Source organism: Stegodyphus dumicola, chromosome 1 (assembly GCF_044657685.1).
Source record: "Stegodyphus dumicola isolate Sdum_Otavi_A_Nest chromosome 1, ASM4465768v1".
NCBI lineage: Eukaryota > Metazoa > Arthropoda > Arachnida > Araneae > Eresidae > Stegodyphus > Stegodyphus dumicola.
Window position 1 is genome coordinate 57,294,478 of NC_140768.1, and position 15,919 is coordinate 57,310,396.

Consider the following 15,919-nt stretch of genomic DNA (forward strand, 5'->3'; position numbering starts at 1 on the left):
CTTTGAGCATTTACTCACCTCTCCCAAAGCTATAATAATAACACTGTTGCATAATTATCAGTAATTCATGGATCTGCCATTATGATAATGTTTCTAAATTCATTAGTTGAAGGCTCTTATTTAATGCTAAGCAACTATTAGACACTGCCTTAAAATATTTTGCACTCACAATAGAGAGGTGTTTATCAAATACTATAATGCTTAGAATTTCTCTAAGGCGTCTTAATAAAAAGGCTGCATATGACTATTAAAATAATATTTACTCTAAAATTAAACAATATTTTGCTAGTTGCTAAAACTGAAAAGACTTAACAAGCCAAACTTGGTTTGTAATGCGAAAAAGAACCCACACATCTTGGTACTCCTGCATGAATCATTCCCTATGTTCACCTCATTGTAAGAATCATCTATGGGTCAAAAACATAAAAAGGATTCATAATACATTTTTAATTCCTGATTAAAATGCCATAAAATAGTAATTAAAAAGATTTATTTACAGTATGCTTTTACAGATATGGAGGTCTAAATTTATGTTGAATTTAGAGGTGAAAAATTACTCAAAGGTAAATCAAGGAAATGCTTGTCTTGACCTTTTTGCCTCATTTGCAACTTTACAGTGCGTACTATATTCAGCTTTCCAGATTCATTCTGAGCACTTAAGGGATTTTCTATATCCTCTATTGTTACATGAACAGAACAACCTTTTTTAATTAGCTGTTTCTCATGAGCAGCAGCTAACTGATTAATTACTCGCCTCTCTACCTGCAAAAGATTAAATATATATGTATATAGCATAAAAACATTTTTACATTCTTGAATGAAGTATTAGCGAAATAATAATGATAATACTATTTATAAAAATATTGAGTCCTTGTTAGAAAAAGAGAGAATGGATTATGAAATGCAATTATAACACACAACTGATGCCGAATTCACATAAACTCTCAAATTAAACCAAAGTATAACAGAATGGTATTAAAAACAACTTTACAACTTTTTTTAAACCTCTCTTTTGATATGCTTAGCATAACATTATAAGTTCAAGTTTAACCTTGCATAACCTAAGAAGCATAACCTAAGAAAAATACTAAAAGACTGATACTTAAAATCATGAAATATAAGTAGTTTGCTTCTGTCACAAATATCAATTTTATTGCATTACTGCATTTAAATGAATGCAATAATGCATTTTTATTGAATTGTTAATATTTTATATGGGAGTTGTTTTGTAGAACTTAAATATAAAGATGGGAATGAAGATGAATAAAATTAGATACATAATCTTTTATACTATTTACCACAGTGGTCCTTCATTTAACCTAATTCAGTTTGTATGGAGGTATGAAAAAACACCAATCTGCTTGACTTATTTTTAAATTAAATTGAGAACTGTACCTAATTTTTCAATTTCCTCTTTTTACCTTATGCAATATGAATTCCATGCATAAATATATTTAGCATCAGTGATACAGGAATATAATTAAAATTTGTTGTACATTGCTATTAAAGGTAATAAGTCCTACCTACAACGAATGTATACATTATACTCTCAATTATCTGAGTAGAGATTATCCGTGCATGACAGTACACAATACTAACTGTTAGAGTAACTAACTTTCGGTTAACAATAATAATTGCGTAAAAAACAAACATGTGCAAGTCAAAGCATGCTCTAAAAACTGCTTAAATGCATTTTTAGGTTTAGTTTCAATGACTACCTTGTACAGTTCATTTTGCATGTCATTAGTTGAAGGCACTGTTTCAGATGATCACTAGGGCTTTTTTTATTTCATAAATATTTTTATGGATATTTTCTTCTTTTTTTTTTTTTTTTTTCCAATACAATCATTTTCATTCAATCTGAATGCAACATTAAAATAGTATTTCAAGAAATAAGCAGTAAAATTTGATAAATATTTAAACACTCTTCAAAAACCAAGTCACATTACCAATTTTTTTAAGAATCAAGTACATATAATATGCATGAAAACTGAGAGTTTGGATTATTCATGTTTTTCTATTATCTGTGACCTGCTTCCCTAGCATTAACCTGTATAATTGACAGTACACTGTATATGAAAAACATGCAAAATTCTTTCCTAATTACATAGAAAATAAAGCACATTTATTATACTCACTTCATGTTTTATAGACCTAGCACCATAATGTATATCGTAACCATCAGAAAGTGTAACCAGGACTTCTTTATCCCAAGTTAATTCAATGCCATGCCTTTCCTTTGCCTAAAATGTCAAAACATACACATGATTTAAAGAGAAAATTTCTACAGACGCTAATATAAGTTTTATTATAAAAATAACATTAAATTACATCCTTATTAACTAGAAGTCATTTAATTACCTTATTTGCCCACAGTTCTAATTCTTTTTGTACTAGCTTTATAAGCTCTGATTTGGAAAAAGGAAGGAAATAAATTATTTCGTTGATACGACCTAAAAATTCATCTCTACGAAAATGTTTCTGAAAAATAAAAATGTACGATATTAATAAAAGACACAGGATAGAAAATAACACATAAAGTGAATAGCACCTTACACCTTAATGTCACATCCATTCCACTAATTCGAGAAAGCTGTAATTTTTTGTTTGTTAGTTTAAAAACAGAGTAATTTATAAGTACGTTATCTAAGACTTAAAATAAATGCTAATAATAAAAAATTTTTATGTTTTCAAATCAATACCCATAATATAAAATAACATTAAGAAGGAAGTTAAGATAGAGCTAAATATTAATTGTTAAATTTTAGAAATTTAAAATACAGAAGTTTGAAGACAATCACATTAAATCACATTACTTTTGTAGAAAGGAATCTGCTGTGTGGCAGACAGCTTCATTCTCAAATCGCTAAGACTTCTTAATCTATCATAACAATTAAAGAAGGTAAACATAAACCTTTTAGCATTAAAATTGAAATGGAACATTTTGGTGAAGAATATCTTCAATGCTTCCATTGCAAGTGGACCTCGAGGTGATTTTCACATGAAATTCATTCAGTCTGTGCAACAATGCATAAAATACACAAATCACCTTTCTCTTCTTTGTCATATGCATCTTCACTGATTCTAGAAGTATTTTCTCTACAGATCATGTTGCAATGTATGACATTAAATATGGAGCATTATCTGGCCATATTAACAAATCTTAATTATGAAGGACAATTCTACCATTAATGCTTCTACAATTGGAACCCATAACTTGCACCTGAACGCTGTAATAATTTTATTCTTTTACCACCTATCTTGAGAACAAAGCTGCTACCATATAGCATGTTTCCTCTTTTCACAAGAAACACATGTTTTGGAGTCCTGACCCATTCACATTCGATTTTCCATAATACTGCACAGCTTAATAAATGTTTATTTCCTGTAATTTAGTTTCTATAACCATGTTTCCCAGCTACTGACTTTTGTACCTGTAACTATTTGTTCAGTATTATAGGTTAAGCAACAAATTGCTAATTTGGAAACTATGATTGTGTTGATTTATAAAAGCTTTTAATTCAAAACGAAACATTTCGTTATGTAACAAGATAACAAAATAGGTAAATGTCCTATAAATATAGTACTAAAACGGTTCATCCAATTATCAAAATAATTTAGCTCTTTTTCTGGACGGAAAGAAATTAAGGAAGAAAGAAATGGAGAACAGAAAACAGTGTTAAAAGCTAAATTGTTAAAAAATATTCCAAACTAAATAGCATATTTATTACAGTATTTCTGTTGAGAATGAGAGGAAAAAAAGGTATTAAGTTAAGAAATATAGAAGCCAAAGAATATTTTTTTGGAAATATTTCTATTTTGAAAGAGGGGGAGGTATTAAATTAAGAAATAAAGTTAAATATTTAATAAGTTATAGGAAGAAATCAGATTTTTAATACAATTTAGAAATTTTGGAAAATATGAAGTGTCTTTAAATATTAAATTCTAAAGAATGAAAGAAAAATTATATAGCTTCTGAACAGGTAATACTCAAAAGTATATGCAATATAATATGCTTAAAAATTATCCATATGATAATTTTTGTATCATATATACCATGTCCAGCATTTTCTGTACACTATGGTTCATACATATATGTAATAAACGTAAATGGATTACAGTTATATAAGCTTAATATAGTGAGATACAACGTTAGTATGATGAGAAAATTTCAAATGATTATATTGAATATTTTCAGTAATTTAAAAATTTAGAATATTATGGAAATATTTTAATACCTTAAAGAGTATAATTCTTTACTGGATCACTAAAACATTGTTGTAGTTACCTGTTCACTAATCCTGTGTTGCGTGACATGCTTTTGCATCTTTAGTGACATTACATTCATGGCACTTTATTAGGTTAATATTAGGTTAACAATGTCACTCTATGGCGTTATATTAAAGCCATAATGTGTCATTATATGAATGTTGCAGTGCGACTTCACAACAATATTACAGTGTAACTTCACAACAAAGTTGCAGCGTGACTTCACATCAAAGTCCCAATCTGACTTCACATCAATGTCGCAAAAAGCGGACATTAAGCCATATTTACAACGTAACTGCGACATTGAGATTGTCACGTTTGCAATGTCATAGCAACACTGCTGTGCTATTGGAGTATCGTAAAGAATGTTTTTATATCTGCACAATAGTAGCTGCAATAGACATTGCCAGCTGAATTACATTTACTAGATAATCCAATGAAGCAAAAATAGCTATGCTTCCTGAAACTCTCATTAATGTTTTTTTTTTTTTTTTTTTTTTTTTTTGTGTGTGTGTGTGTGTGTGTGTGTGTGTGTGTGTACTGTGTCCCTCCAAAGTTTCAGGGAACAGTCTGGTCTTAGAACTGCTAAGCATACTTGGATGATGAACATTGATCAGTTTTCTGATGATGCTATTAATACCATGATGAAAGTCACAACAGTTCCAAGAAATGATGCTGGCAATTAGGAATGTTTAAATTTTCTGTGCTCTTTCTTGGTCATATTGGTTAGCAGATATTTGGGGTGATTCAGCCCCTCTTCTTTTTCCATGTTACCTGAGTCTAGTGGCTCTGCATACATGCTTTCACTTGTTTCAGACTTGTTACTTGGACTTCTAGGTTTTTCTGATGTTTAATTTTTTATAATTTTCTAATTTACTTTGGGTTGCTGCTTCTTTTGTCTGAGGAGGCATTACAGGCTTTTTTAATCACATTTCTCATTATCATTAGGTTCTTGCTACTTAGGTAATGGATTTTTAAAATTACTGAATACTGTTTGAGTAGATATTGTTCTAGTTGATTTAGTGGCAATGGTACAGCAATGTTAACTTCTATTTTCGTATGTCCGAGAAAAGAAGACGATTGTTTTAAAAATCTCATTTTTATCGACAAGTCTCCAGATCTTACTCTTTTTACATTTCGATGTCCATAATATTAGAACTTGTGTATGAGAAATAGAGACATTTTTTGCAATCATAGGAAATAGATTCAGATTCTTGGACAAAGTGCTAATGTTTGCTTGCATGAATGCTTGTCTGGCTTCTGCAAAGTATTAAACACTTAAGCCATTAAATATATAAAAATATTCTTTATAATGTACACTAATAGCGTGTAAGTTTACAGAAAAATACATTAATTAAATATGCATGTGTATGCATTGTTAATGTACTGTATATTTTAGCAATATCCATGATGTTAATAAAAAAATCTAAATGAAATGCTACATACTTTTAAAATAGGATGAACCACATTTTCCTTAAAAGCCTTTGAAATAGTAACTCTTTCAATCATTTCTACATCATCTAAAGAAAAAGAATAGAACTTTATAAAAATTTCAAAAACACTGTATGCATTTCATATTTATCCCAGAATTAAAACACACAATATATATATATATAGATATAGATAGATAGATATAGATATCAGTCTTGGCATACATTTAGAATGTTCCCTAAATGAGCAGCATTTACTCATGGCAAATATTTTAGTAATATATCCATTCTTCACAAGAGAAAAAAAAAGTATTTCTAAATGAAACATAAACTATTAGTATTCTGTTAGTATTACCACTCATTTTCGGAAGAGATGGTCTGGAAAAAAAGATCTGCAGGACGGTTGCCATGAGAAATTTTGCCAAATATTTAATAACAATGCTAAAAACATTTAAGATGGGAAGAATATGATTGAAAAACAAACTATGTTATGATAATATTACACAATTTTGATCTGAAATAAATTTCTAAGAACTGATATGTACATTCTACTTTTAAGCAGTGAAAAAGCAAGTACATGAAAGTTATTAATTGGAAAGCTGCAGCTTAAAGATTTGTGGTGGACTCACATTGGCTCCACTAGATGGCAGCACAGGCAATAAGCTTCTGATGAGACTGCATGAACCTATAAGAAATAGACCAACCCAAATGGTTTTTCTCTCTCTTCTGACACATTGCGGGCTGTCACCTTGATCACATCCGGAGGAGTAGGCATGACTTGCAGAAACTTACAATGGTTGTCTATTGCAGTGTGTATAATTGTCAAGAAAAAGGTCAAAAAAAGAAAAAGGTTGGTTTTAACGCCTCATTTCACAAATTAGAATTTTTAGATATTTTTATTTTTGAAACTGAGATTGATTTTTAAAAATTTAGCATATTTATAAAGCATAATTAACGTTCCAAATAATTATAAAGCTGCTACAAGCTTTCAGGCCTGGCTATTTTTTTAGCTCTTCCTATGCTGTAAGGAAATTTGTAACTACTTCTTTTAGAAAATAATATTTTAAATCTTAACTAATAGAAAATTTCAAGCAAAGAATTTTCTCTTATAATTTTTATGCTTTTTATTGGTGTAAATAAGTAAAAAATACTAAAATACCTAAAAATGAATTTTTTGTAAAATTTTTGCTTAAAATTCTAAGTTGTGCTGCTTTTTCAAGATTATAGGTGAATATTATAGCATATTTTTTATAAAGGAGTTTTATTTCAATTATATTTCACAATACATCATAGTCATAAACAATTTTAGCACCTTAATAATTTTTATACATTTATTCTAATGTCAAAATTGTAAACTGTAATAACTGATTGTGCAAACATTTTGTAGTGATTATTTTTTTAAATTTAATTCTAGTTCTGCATAAAATTTTTTTTATTTGCTGTGAATTTAATTTATTAGATCTAAGGAGCGGTAGTCGAGAAAGGCTATTACTTTCGAAACGACATTTTGCACTGTTTCATTATAAATGTCCGTTTCACTTTGCAAATTGTTGCCACTAAATATTATCGCCTTGTATTTAAAGAAATTTAATAATAAATAATCAGCATGAATACATGTATGTTTTTCATATTGTGAAAAAAACGACAGTATCTAGAGCCATCAAATTTTGAACAACATAATCCTCCACCCGAACAGCCGAATTTCGAATTTGTTTTAATCCATTTCATATTTTGTAAAACTTTAATGAATTTTTGATTAAGAAACTCAATGAGTTCAAAGCGAGCAATGGCAACACTGTATGGAAAATAACATTTTTATCTCCAGCACGGAAATTCTAAAGATATGCTGTTTTCAAATATTTTGTGATACTGCTGTTGAATTGAACTTTGTGTGGTTTACGTGTGAAGATCATGATATTCAATAAATAGAGGTAACACACAAAGCTTTAAAAAAGTCCCTTTGAGCATAACATAAAATCTGAGTGCTTCCAGATTTTATTTATTTATTTTCATTACACTGAGAAAAGCTTATACACCGTATTTTATGAATTATTAAAATAAATAATCATCATATGATGTTAATAATTAATAATCATATGATCAAATAAATGATCGGCTTGTAATGTTATAATAATTTTATAAACCACTGCCTGAAAATGCTCATAAAATTTAAAAATATATATATCAGATCTTGTTTAATTTTGCTTTATTTGTTTCAAAGCTTCATGTGTACTATCATTCTTATTTAATTTTACTTTATTTGTACTCGAAAGTAAGTTAATAAATTTTGTGTTTAGAGTTTTTACACTTTTACCAAAGTAAAGATGTTTATACAAGACTTATGTGTGAAAAGAGTGTGCAAAATGCAGTAAAAAGTGCTTTAAAGAGATATATTAAGTTTTTTTTTTTTTTTTTTTTTTTTTTTTTTTTTTTTGAAAAAACTCTGATCTTTATTATTTCATCACTTATACAACGTATCACATTTAATAATTAAAAACAATTATGTGATACAAATGCCATAGGTTTCAGTGTTAAAGTAAACTAGATCGTCCTTACTCTTTCTTGCGGACGGGGGGGGGGGCACGCGCCCCGCACACTGGGTTAGTCTATCTCTTATAAGGTCCATGTGAGACAGTGCCTGACATCACTAATACTTCCTCTATCACCCTAGTACAGCGGTTCTCAACCTTTTGACTAACACGTACTATCTAAACAAAAATTGAAAACATTTAGTACCACCATTCTTGAACGAAGCTCAGATCCAATAAATTTATAAGTGTTAGGGAAAAAAAACTTAATCAGGATGTCTGAGTTTTAACTTTTGAATTTAAAAGTTAAAAATACTTTGCATCTTTGCATTCCACCTATTTTTCTCTTGCATATCACCAGTTGAGAACCCTTGCTTTAGTAGCAAAAGAACATGCTTCTACTTGAACATATTGCTACTACCAGAATTTGCACAAAACTGGCATCTGCAATTATGTGTTTTGTACCACGTTCTTTGTAATAATTAAATGTTATTTCAAAGTGAGTCAGTTAATTTTATTTATAAAACCTGTGAGTGTATATGCCAGGGTTGGCCAAACTTCATGTCAGTAAGAGCCGCATGTCTGAATTGAAAAATGTTCGAGAGCCGCATCTAGATTTTCTAAAAGCCACAAGTTCATATTTACATCATTATAGAAAGAGTGGAGGAAGTTTTAAATAGAAAGAAATCCCTGATAACTTTGTAAAAAGAGTCTAAACTAATTAATTTCTTCTTTTTGGACACTGAATAGTTTTAGTTTACCATATTTTATACATATATTTTATATGCACGAGCCGCACAAATTGCCTGCGAGAGCCATATCAGGCTCGCGAGCTGCACTTTGGCCACCCCTGGTATATACGATTTTTGTGCTTAATTAATCTCAGTGATCAGGGTTTGTTGGAAATTAACAATCCAATAGATTAAGTATACATTTAATTTGTATAAATAATATAATCTAAAAATCTTTATTGTCTATTAAATGGATTTGATGTGAGTTGTGATCTGCACCAATCACAATCTGCTGCTAAAAGATACAAAAGCAAATGCTAAATAAATATAATTTACAAAAACTATAAAACTATTAAAATTTACATAATTTAATCTAAGAAGTTAAAGATTTATAAAAAAAAAAATACAAATGTACATAAAAATAAAAAGTAAAGGACACAGTTTTTTTTTTTTTTTTTTTTAAATATGGGGTAAATACTTATTAGTTCGGATTTCCTTAGTACCATATTGAAAGCAATGACTGTGATCAAAATTACATAAAAGTTTATCTGAATAGCTTCTATATGGAATACTAAAAAAATTACTCAAGTAGAATATAAAAGGTTTCTTAGATTTGAATTAATCATTTCAAAATTAAAGTCATTATTGTCAATATGGTACAACATTTTCTGTTGAAGATAAATTACTAAATATTCTGCCCTCCTTGCAGTTCATTTTTTTACAAACTAAACTCTTAACCCATTTTCAGATTTTTATGAATTTTTCTTCACCCTGTATACACAAATACTACATGAAGCATCATTTGAATGAGAAGACATCATTTTATAAAATAGAACTCAGCAGCTCACTTGCTTCATTTCTTCCATTACAATCATATAACATTTTTGGAAAAATAGAGAAGTTACTGATGTAACACAAATTAATTTGAAGTCTTTACAATATATATATATATATATATTTTTTTTTACTTAATCTGATTCACAGTTCAAAATTATTAATTTGAGTTTTCCACTTATATTATCAAAAATTAATTATGCAGTTTTTAATACCATTACATAAAAATGAAAAATCACATACAGCATAGCAATTGATTAAAATACTGAAAAATCAAAATTATTAAACATTTTCCAATAAGAAATAGACCATTTTGCAATGCATCACAATTTTCAATATGTAAGTACCTTTAGTAACTCTTCTTAGAAAATTATTATACATGATATAAACAAATATATTTAATTTACAACACAGAGGGCTTTTTACCAATATTATCATTATATCGTTGTTTGGCAATTTCTTCAGCTTCAGCTCGCAACTGCATTGCATGTGATGCAATTTCATCACTTGCTAAGTTAGAAGTCATGATAAAAATTGCATCTTTACATTCAACAGTTTTGCCTTTCCCATCAGTAAGACGGCCCTTTAAAATATTAAAAAATTAATACATGATTCTGCATTTGCTTTAGCACAGTAATATTCAATAAAATTTTTAAAATATTAAAAGGTTATCATATTTTTTTTATTTAGGCCCTTCCTCTTGAAACAAATAATAGTATTATTTTAATAGTCTGTGTACATAGACATACTAAAAATGCGTATATATAGTAGGGGGAAAAGATACATTTAATTTAAAATTTCTGCACTGAAGCTGCAAAAGATTGAATTAAAAGCTGGAAATTAAAAAACTATTAATCACCCTATGTTTCATGCTTCAAACAGACTGAAGTGTTTTTCTTTTAAAACAAATTCCAAAACTTTTGTTTAATACTTCAAAATTTTCAAGAGGTTTAATGTTTGAAGGATAAACAAGTGCTGAACACACATTTCGTTCTTCCTGCCACTATACAACTCAAACCAACGTTAATAAATTGTTCTCAAATGCAAAATAATATTTCTGACAGTCTCAAAATGCCAAGAAGTACCCCAAACATGATGTTCAAGATCTTATTAGTTAAAAGCAAAGAATAAAAGTAAATTCAACACCAAACTACATTGAAATGTTAATAATACAAAAGCATAATTTACATAAAGACAAAAACCTAGAAAAACTGTACACAAAAACATTCAAAAATGTTATTCTTGAATCAACTATGACAACATACGAATGAGTTTTATAAACACCATTAAAAAAGAGTGAAGCATTAATAACATAAAAAACTAAAATCTTAACTTCTAAAATTTGTGATATGTTGTTGACACCATAAAAACTAATCATTTTGAAGAAACCGTAAAAAAAAAAATAATAATGTCTATCCTTCTTACCTGAAACTTAACAAGACGAACCAACAGCAGGAAAATAATAATTATTTAGATTTGCATATTTTAATATATAAATTAATATAATAATTATATTTTAAATATAAATTTAAATTAATAAATATATATATATAACATAATTATTATATTTTAAATTACAAAAAAAAAAAAAAAAAAATCAAAATTAGGAGGATTTTGTAGAAAAAGGAAGGGATTTAATTTCAATATTACTAAATTCACCATCTGGCATTCTAACATTTAAAAAAAAAGTAATTTTAAATAATATTCACACTCAATTGCTAAAAATTAAAAATGTTTGCAATGATATTAACTTTTTCAAGAAGATATTTGACTTTTAATAAATCTACTTATTGAAAACGGGACTTCCAAAATTCAAATTCACCAAACACTAAAAAAAGTATCCATTAACTATAATATGTAAATTGCATGCTAACAGATATATGATAAATTTACCGTAAATCAGAAGGCAAGTTATAAAATATGGTGATAAGATTCCTCATCTGCCTAAGTGCAAATGAATGAGTTAAGATATGGTAACTTATCTTATTACCATACTTATCTTATTTATTTACACTTAGCAGATTCTATAATTAAACCATTGAAACTAGATCTGCAAAATTTACAAATATTAAGCTGATTCTTATTGTTTGACTTACCCAATAATTATTATTCCAATTGTTATTTTAACCTAAGTCAGAGATTATGTTTAAAATTTCAAATGAACTTCACTTAAAACTCTCCTCCCCTTCCCGTATTTCATGATGCAAAAAGTAAAATTCCAACATTTTGTAGAATCATTAGGTTATTTTGATGCTGAAGACGTGAAAAATGAGCAATGCCTTCACTTGAACTCGAACTTGGATCTCTCAAATAGGCGCTGAGTGTGCTAACCTTTACACCACAAAGGCATGCAGCAAGGAAGGAGAAAATACCTTATATACTCCCTCTTGTGACTGGGGATTAGGGGGACCCAAACGCAAAACCCTGGTGGTGAAGAATAATCATCCACCACTTTCTTTTAGTTTGGGCACCACTATAACAACATTTGGATATTTTGGAAGCAGGAGATAAGAAAAATGTGCAATGATCTCGACGGGACTCGAAAGTTGACCTCTCGAATATGCGCCGAGCGTGCCAACTGTTAGACCATGAAGACATGCAGAAAGGAAGAAGAAAATGCCTTATAAGTTTTAGCTTTTCGCTAAATGAAAATTAAAAAAAAAAAAAAAATTTCAGAATTAAATTTAAAAGAATCTAAATCAAATTTTTAAAATAATATCTTTGTACCACATTGTAGTGTTATCCACAATTAATGTGTGCGAAACTTGAGTTGGATAGCTTTTTTTTTTTTTAAATTTAAAAAAGCAATGTCAAAATTTTCATTGTAGTGGCAAACACCATAAATGAGTTAATAAAAAAATTCTGAAAGCTTTCAGATTTTACATTATGCCCAAAAGGGCATTTTTTAATGTTTTCTGTGTTACTTTTATTTATTAAATATCATGTTCTTTGCACTTAAACCATGAACTTCAATTCAACAGCAATATCGCAAAATAATTTTAAAATGAGCATATCTTCAGAATTTCCGATAACACAGTCTCACAGGCTAGAGATAATTATTATTTTTTTCCCTGTACAGTGTTGTCATTATTACCCACTTTGAAATCATCGAGTTTCTTAATTAAAATTTCATTAAAGTGTTACAAAATATGAAATCGATAATAAAACAAATTCCAAATTTGGGATTCCAGATGCCCATATTCGGAAGAGGATTATGTTATTCAAAATTTGGCTCTAGGTACCGTTGTACCACAATGCGAAAACATACATACATTCATGCAGATTCTTCATTATTTAATTTCTTTAAATATAATACAGGGATATAATATTGGTAGGCAAAAGTCTGACAAGTGATACGGACATTCACAGTGAATCAACGCGAAATGCCAAAAATGAAATTAATAGCCTTTCTGCGCTTCCTAGCTTTTTAGCTAAAAAAAGAGCTCGTAAAAATAAGGCTAAGGGAAAAATTTAAAAAGACATCTAATTAATATTTTTTATCATTCTTGTTTTAAAAGATGGAGAAGAGATCGTTTTATAGCCTTTGAAAATTTCAAATCTTTATATGGATACATATTTGTTGTTAAGGGTTTTAGAGTCCCATAAATGAATATAATATTACCTATCACAATAAATAAATAAATAATAAGAAAAATATGTTTTTAAAATGAAATGCTGAGAAAAATGTGAAAAAATTATAGAAGGCATTGTAGATTTCATTGCAAATAATTTGGAATGCTAATAGTCTTTAAAACTTTATCATTTTTAAAATTAGTAAAATGAAATGAATAGTAAATGCAAAGAAATCTGTACAGAAGAAAGTAGAATCATGTGACATAATAGCATTATAATCTTGAAAGCATGTTTTCGTACAATGGCCACGAAGAATAGATTTTTTTCTTCCCTCTGGTTTAGACTGCAAAACCTTAAATAAATAAATAAATAAATAAATAAAAATAAATAAATAAATAAATATATATATAGAAAATTATTCAAGTAATGTTTCCCACCCCCATTCATGTGTCAGATTACATTTTTTTTAAAATTTGCCATGAAATCAGAAATTAAATTAAAAAATTCAAACAAATTTCATTTAAAGGATTTTTTTTTCCCATTCTATCTGATGATGCAAACAATAAAATTCTGATATTTTCAGTTTGTTCATTTAATACAGACATGTGAAAAAAAAATGTATGACACAAGATTTATGTTGGGTTATCTGAAAAGTTCTGCAATTTTTTTTTTATGGTAAATATAAATGAAGCAAAGTAAAAACATAAGAAACTTCCATTGAATCAAATAAGCACTATTTTATTCTATGACAAAAGCCATTAGGTTTATTCATAAAGGCATGATCAATATGCTGTTTGATAATCTTCAAAGAAGTTAAATCCAGGCCATCGAAAGTATTTTGAAGTGATCTGAAGAGAAAAAAATTGAGAGGGTGAGGTTTTAGTGAATACTGGGGGTAGAGAAGACACAAAACATATCAGCCATACTCAAAAAGTTTTATTTATATGGTATTCATCAAAATGTACAGCTGAACACCCTCGTGATAGAAGGCAACACCTTGAAAATTTTGGATGCCTTGCTAAAATTTCTGCTTTTAAAACTGACATTTTGGAACAGTATTTTATCTATTTTATTTGAACAGTAATGCCTGATTTGGTGACAAAATATTATAGTATACAACTCTTTTGTAGGCCCAGTATACAAAGCACGACTTTTGCGAAATGTAGCCGCCTCTGAATGTTACTGAAAGAGATTCTTTTGACTTACCCTGTTGTCTTTTTCTTGTAACAGTTTTGTATAGCATACACTTCTCATTTCCAGTGATATAAGTGATTCCAGTGATAAGCCATTCCAAAAGAGGACCTTCTTTATTTTTTTAAGCGAAGAATCACACGCCAAAACTCGAGCAAGCATATTCTGCTCTGTTAAAGTATGAGGCACCCATACATCGAGCCATTTACACACCCAGTCTTCTTCAAATGATCACCTACTGTACCTTTTTAAAAATTTATTCAGCCTGATAATTTCTGAACTGTATAGCTTGGATACTCAGAGACAACTTTTTTAATCAATTCTTGTTTACAAAGGATGGTCATCCAGATTGGCACTATTTTCAAGGTTTCAATTTTCATACTTAAATTTCTCAAACCACATTCGAATTGTTTCATCAAAAACAAAGATTTTTCCTTACATAGCCCAAACTTTATACACAGTCTGACTCACATTTTTTTCTTTTTTAAAATAAAAGCACATAATATAATGAAAGTGAACTTCTGAACTCTTCATTCTTAGCGATACACTGAAACAAAATTATTCCCCAAAACAGGCCAGAAATATGTACTGTGAGTAGAAAAAACGTTTTTTAAATGTTTGTTCAATCAAGGTCACTTTTTATCAGCAGTAACACAATATTTCAAAGATAAAGAAAAAATGTCTTCAATTTGAAGAATGTAAATGTGGACTACTACTGTTTATTAAATTTGTCATGAACTAAAATAAAAGTATTTAACAAACAATAGTGATTATTATCTAACTAGCAAAACATTATACACAGTCCAGTCACATTAATGTGACCATCTGTCAAAAGCCAGAATAACCACCTTTCGCAGAGCGGACTGCTGCGAGACGTGCAGGAAGAGAGTCACATAGGTCCCTGAAGGTGTTCTCTGGGATGTTGAGCCATGCCGACTCTAATGCCGTGGCCAGCTGCGCTAGATTACGCGGTTGAGGATCCATGGCGCGAACAACTCGATCGAGATGGTCCCACAGATGCTCGATTGGGTTTAAGTCAGGTGAGTTTGCTGGCCAGGGGAGGACGGTAAACTCATCCTGGTGCTCTTCGAACCACGCACGTACACTGGCAGCTGTATGGCACCTCGCATTGTCCTGCTGGAAGATGCCATCATCCTGAGGAAAAACAATGCGCATGTAGGGGTGAAATGGTCCGCAAGGACAGATGCGTACTTGTATTGATCCATTGTGCCTTCCACAATGATCAGTGAACCTAGAGAATGCCAGGAAAACATTCCCCAGACCATAATGCTCCCGCCTCCAGCATAGACCGTTCCGGCAATGGTTGCAGGGTGGTTCCTTTCAGAGGTTTCACGCCTTATAC

At 29.4% G+C, this 15,919-nt stretch overlaps 1 protein-coding gene and 1 long non-coding RNA gene across 2 annotated transcripts in view; one reads left to right on the forward strand and one right to left on the reverse strand.

Annotated features, from left to right (window-relative positions):
• Positions 1 to 473: 473 nt before the first annotated feature.
• LOC118205239 (mitochondrial disaggregase-like) overlaps positions 474 to 15,919 on the reverse strand; it is a 114,938-nt gene continuing 99,492 nt past the window's right edge. The window contains exons 12-16 of the mRNA XM_085815037.1: positions 10,219 to 10,375; positions 5,716 to 5,789; positions 2,362 to 2,481; positions 2,139 to 2,243; positions 474 to 762 (exon numbers count right to left, since the gene is read on the reverse strand). Of these exons, the coding sequence (XP_085671163.1) occupies positions 529 to 762; positions 2,139 to 2,243; positions 2,362 to 2,481; positions 5,716 to 5,789; positions 10,219 to 10,375 (690 nt within the window). The 3' untranslated portion in view covers positions 474 to 528. The remainder of the gene's footprint in view (positions 763 to 2,138; positions 2,244 to 2,361; positions 2,482 to 5,715; positions 5,790 to 10,218; positions 10,376 to 15,919) is intronic.
• LOC146999094 (uncharacterized) overlaps positions 6,330 to 15,919 on the forward strand; it is a 45,465-nt gene continuing 35,875 nt past the window's right edge. The window contains exon 1 of the long non-coding RNA XR_015040688.1: positions 6,330 to 6,549. This is a non-coding gene — a long non-coding RNA (uncharacterized LOC146999094). The remainder of the gene's footprint in view (positions 6,550 to 15,919) is intronic.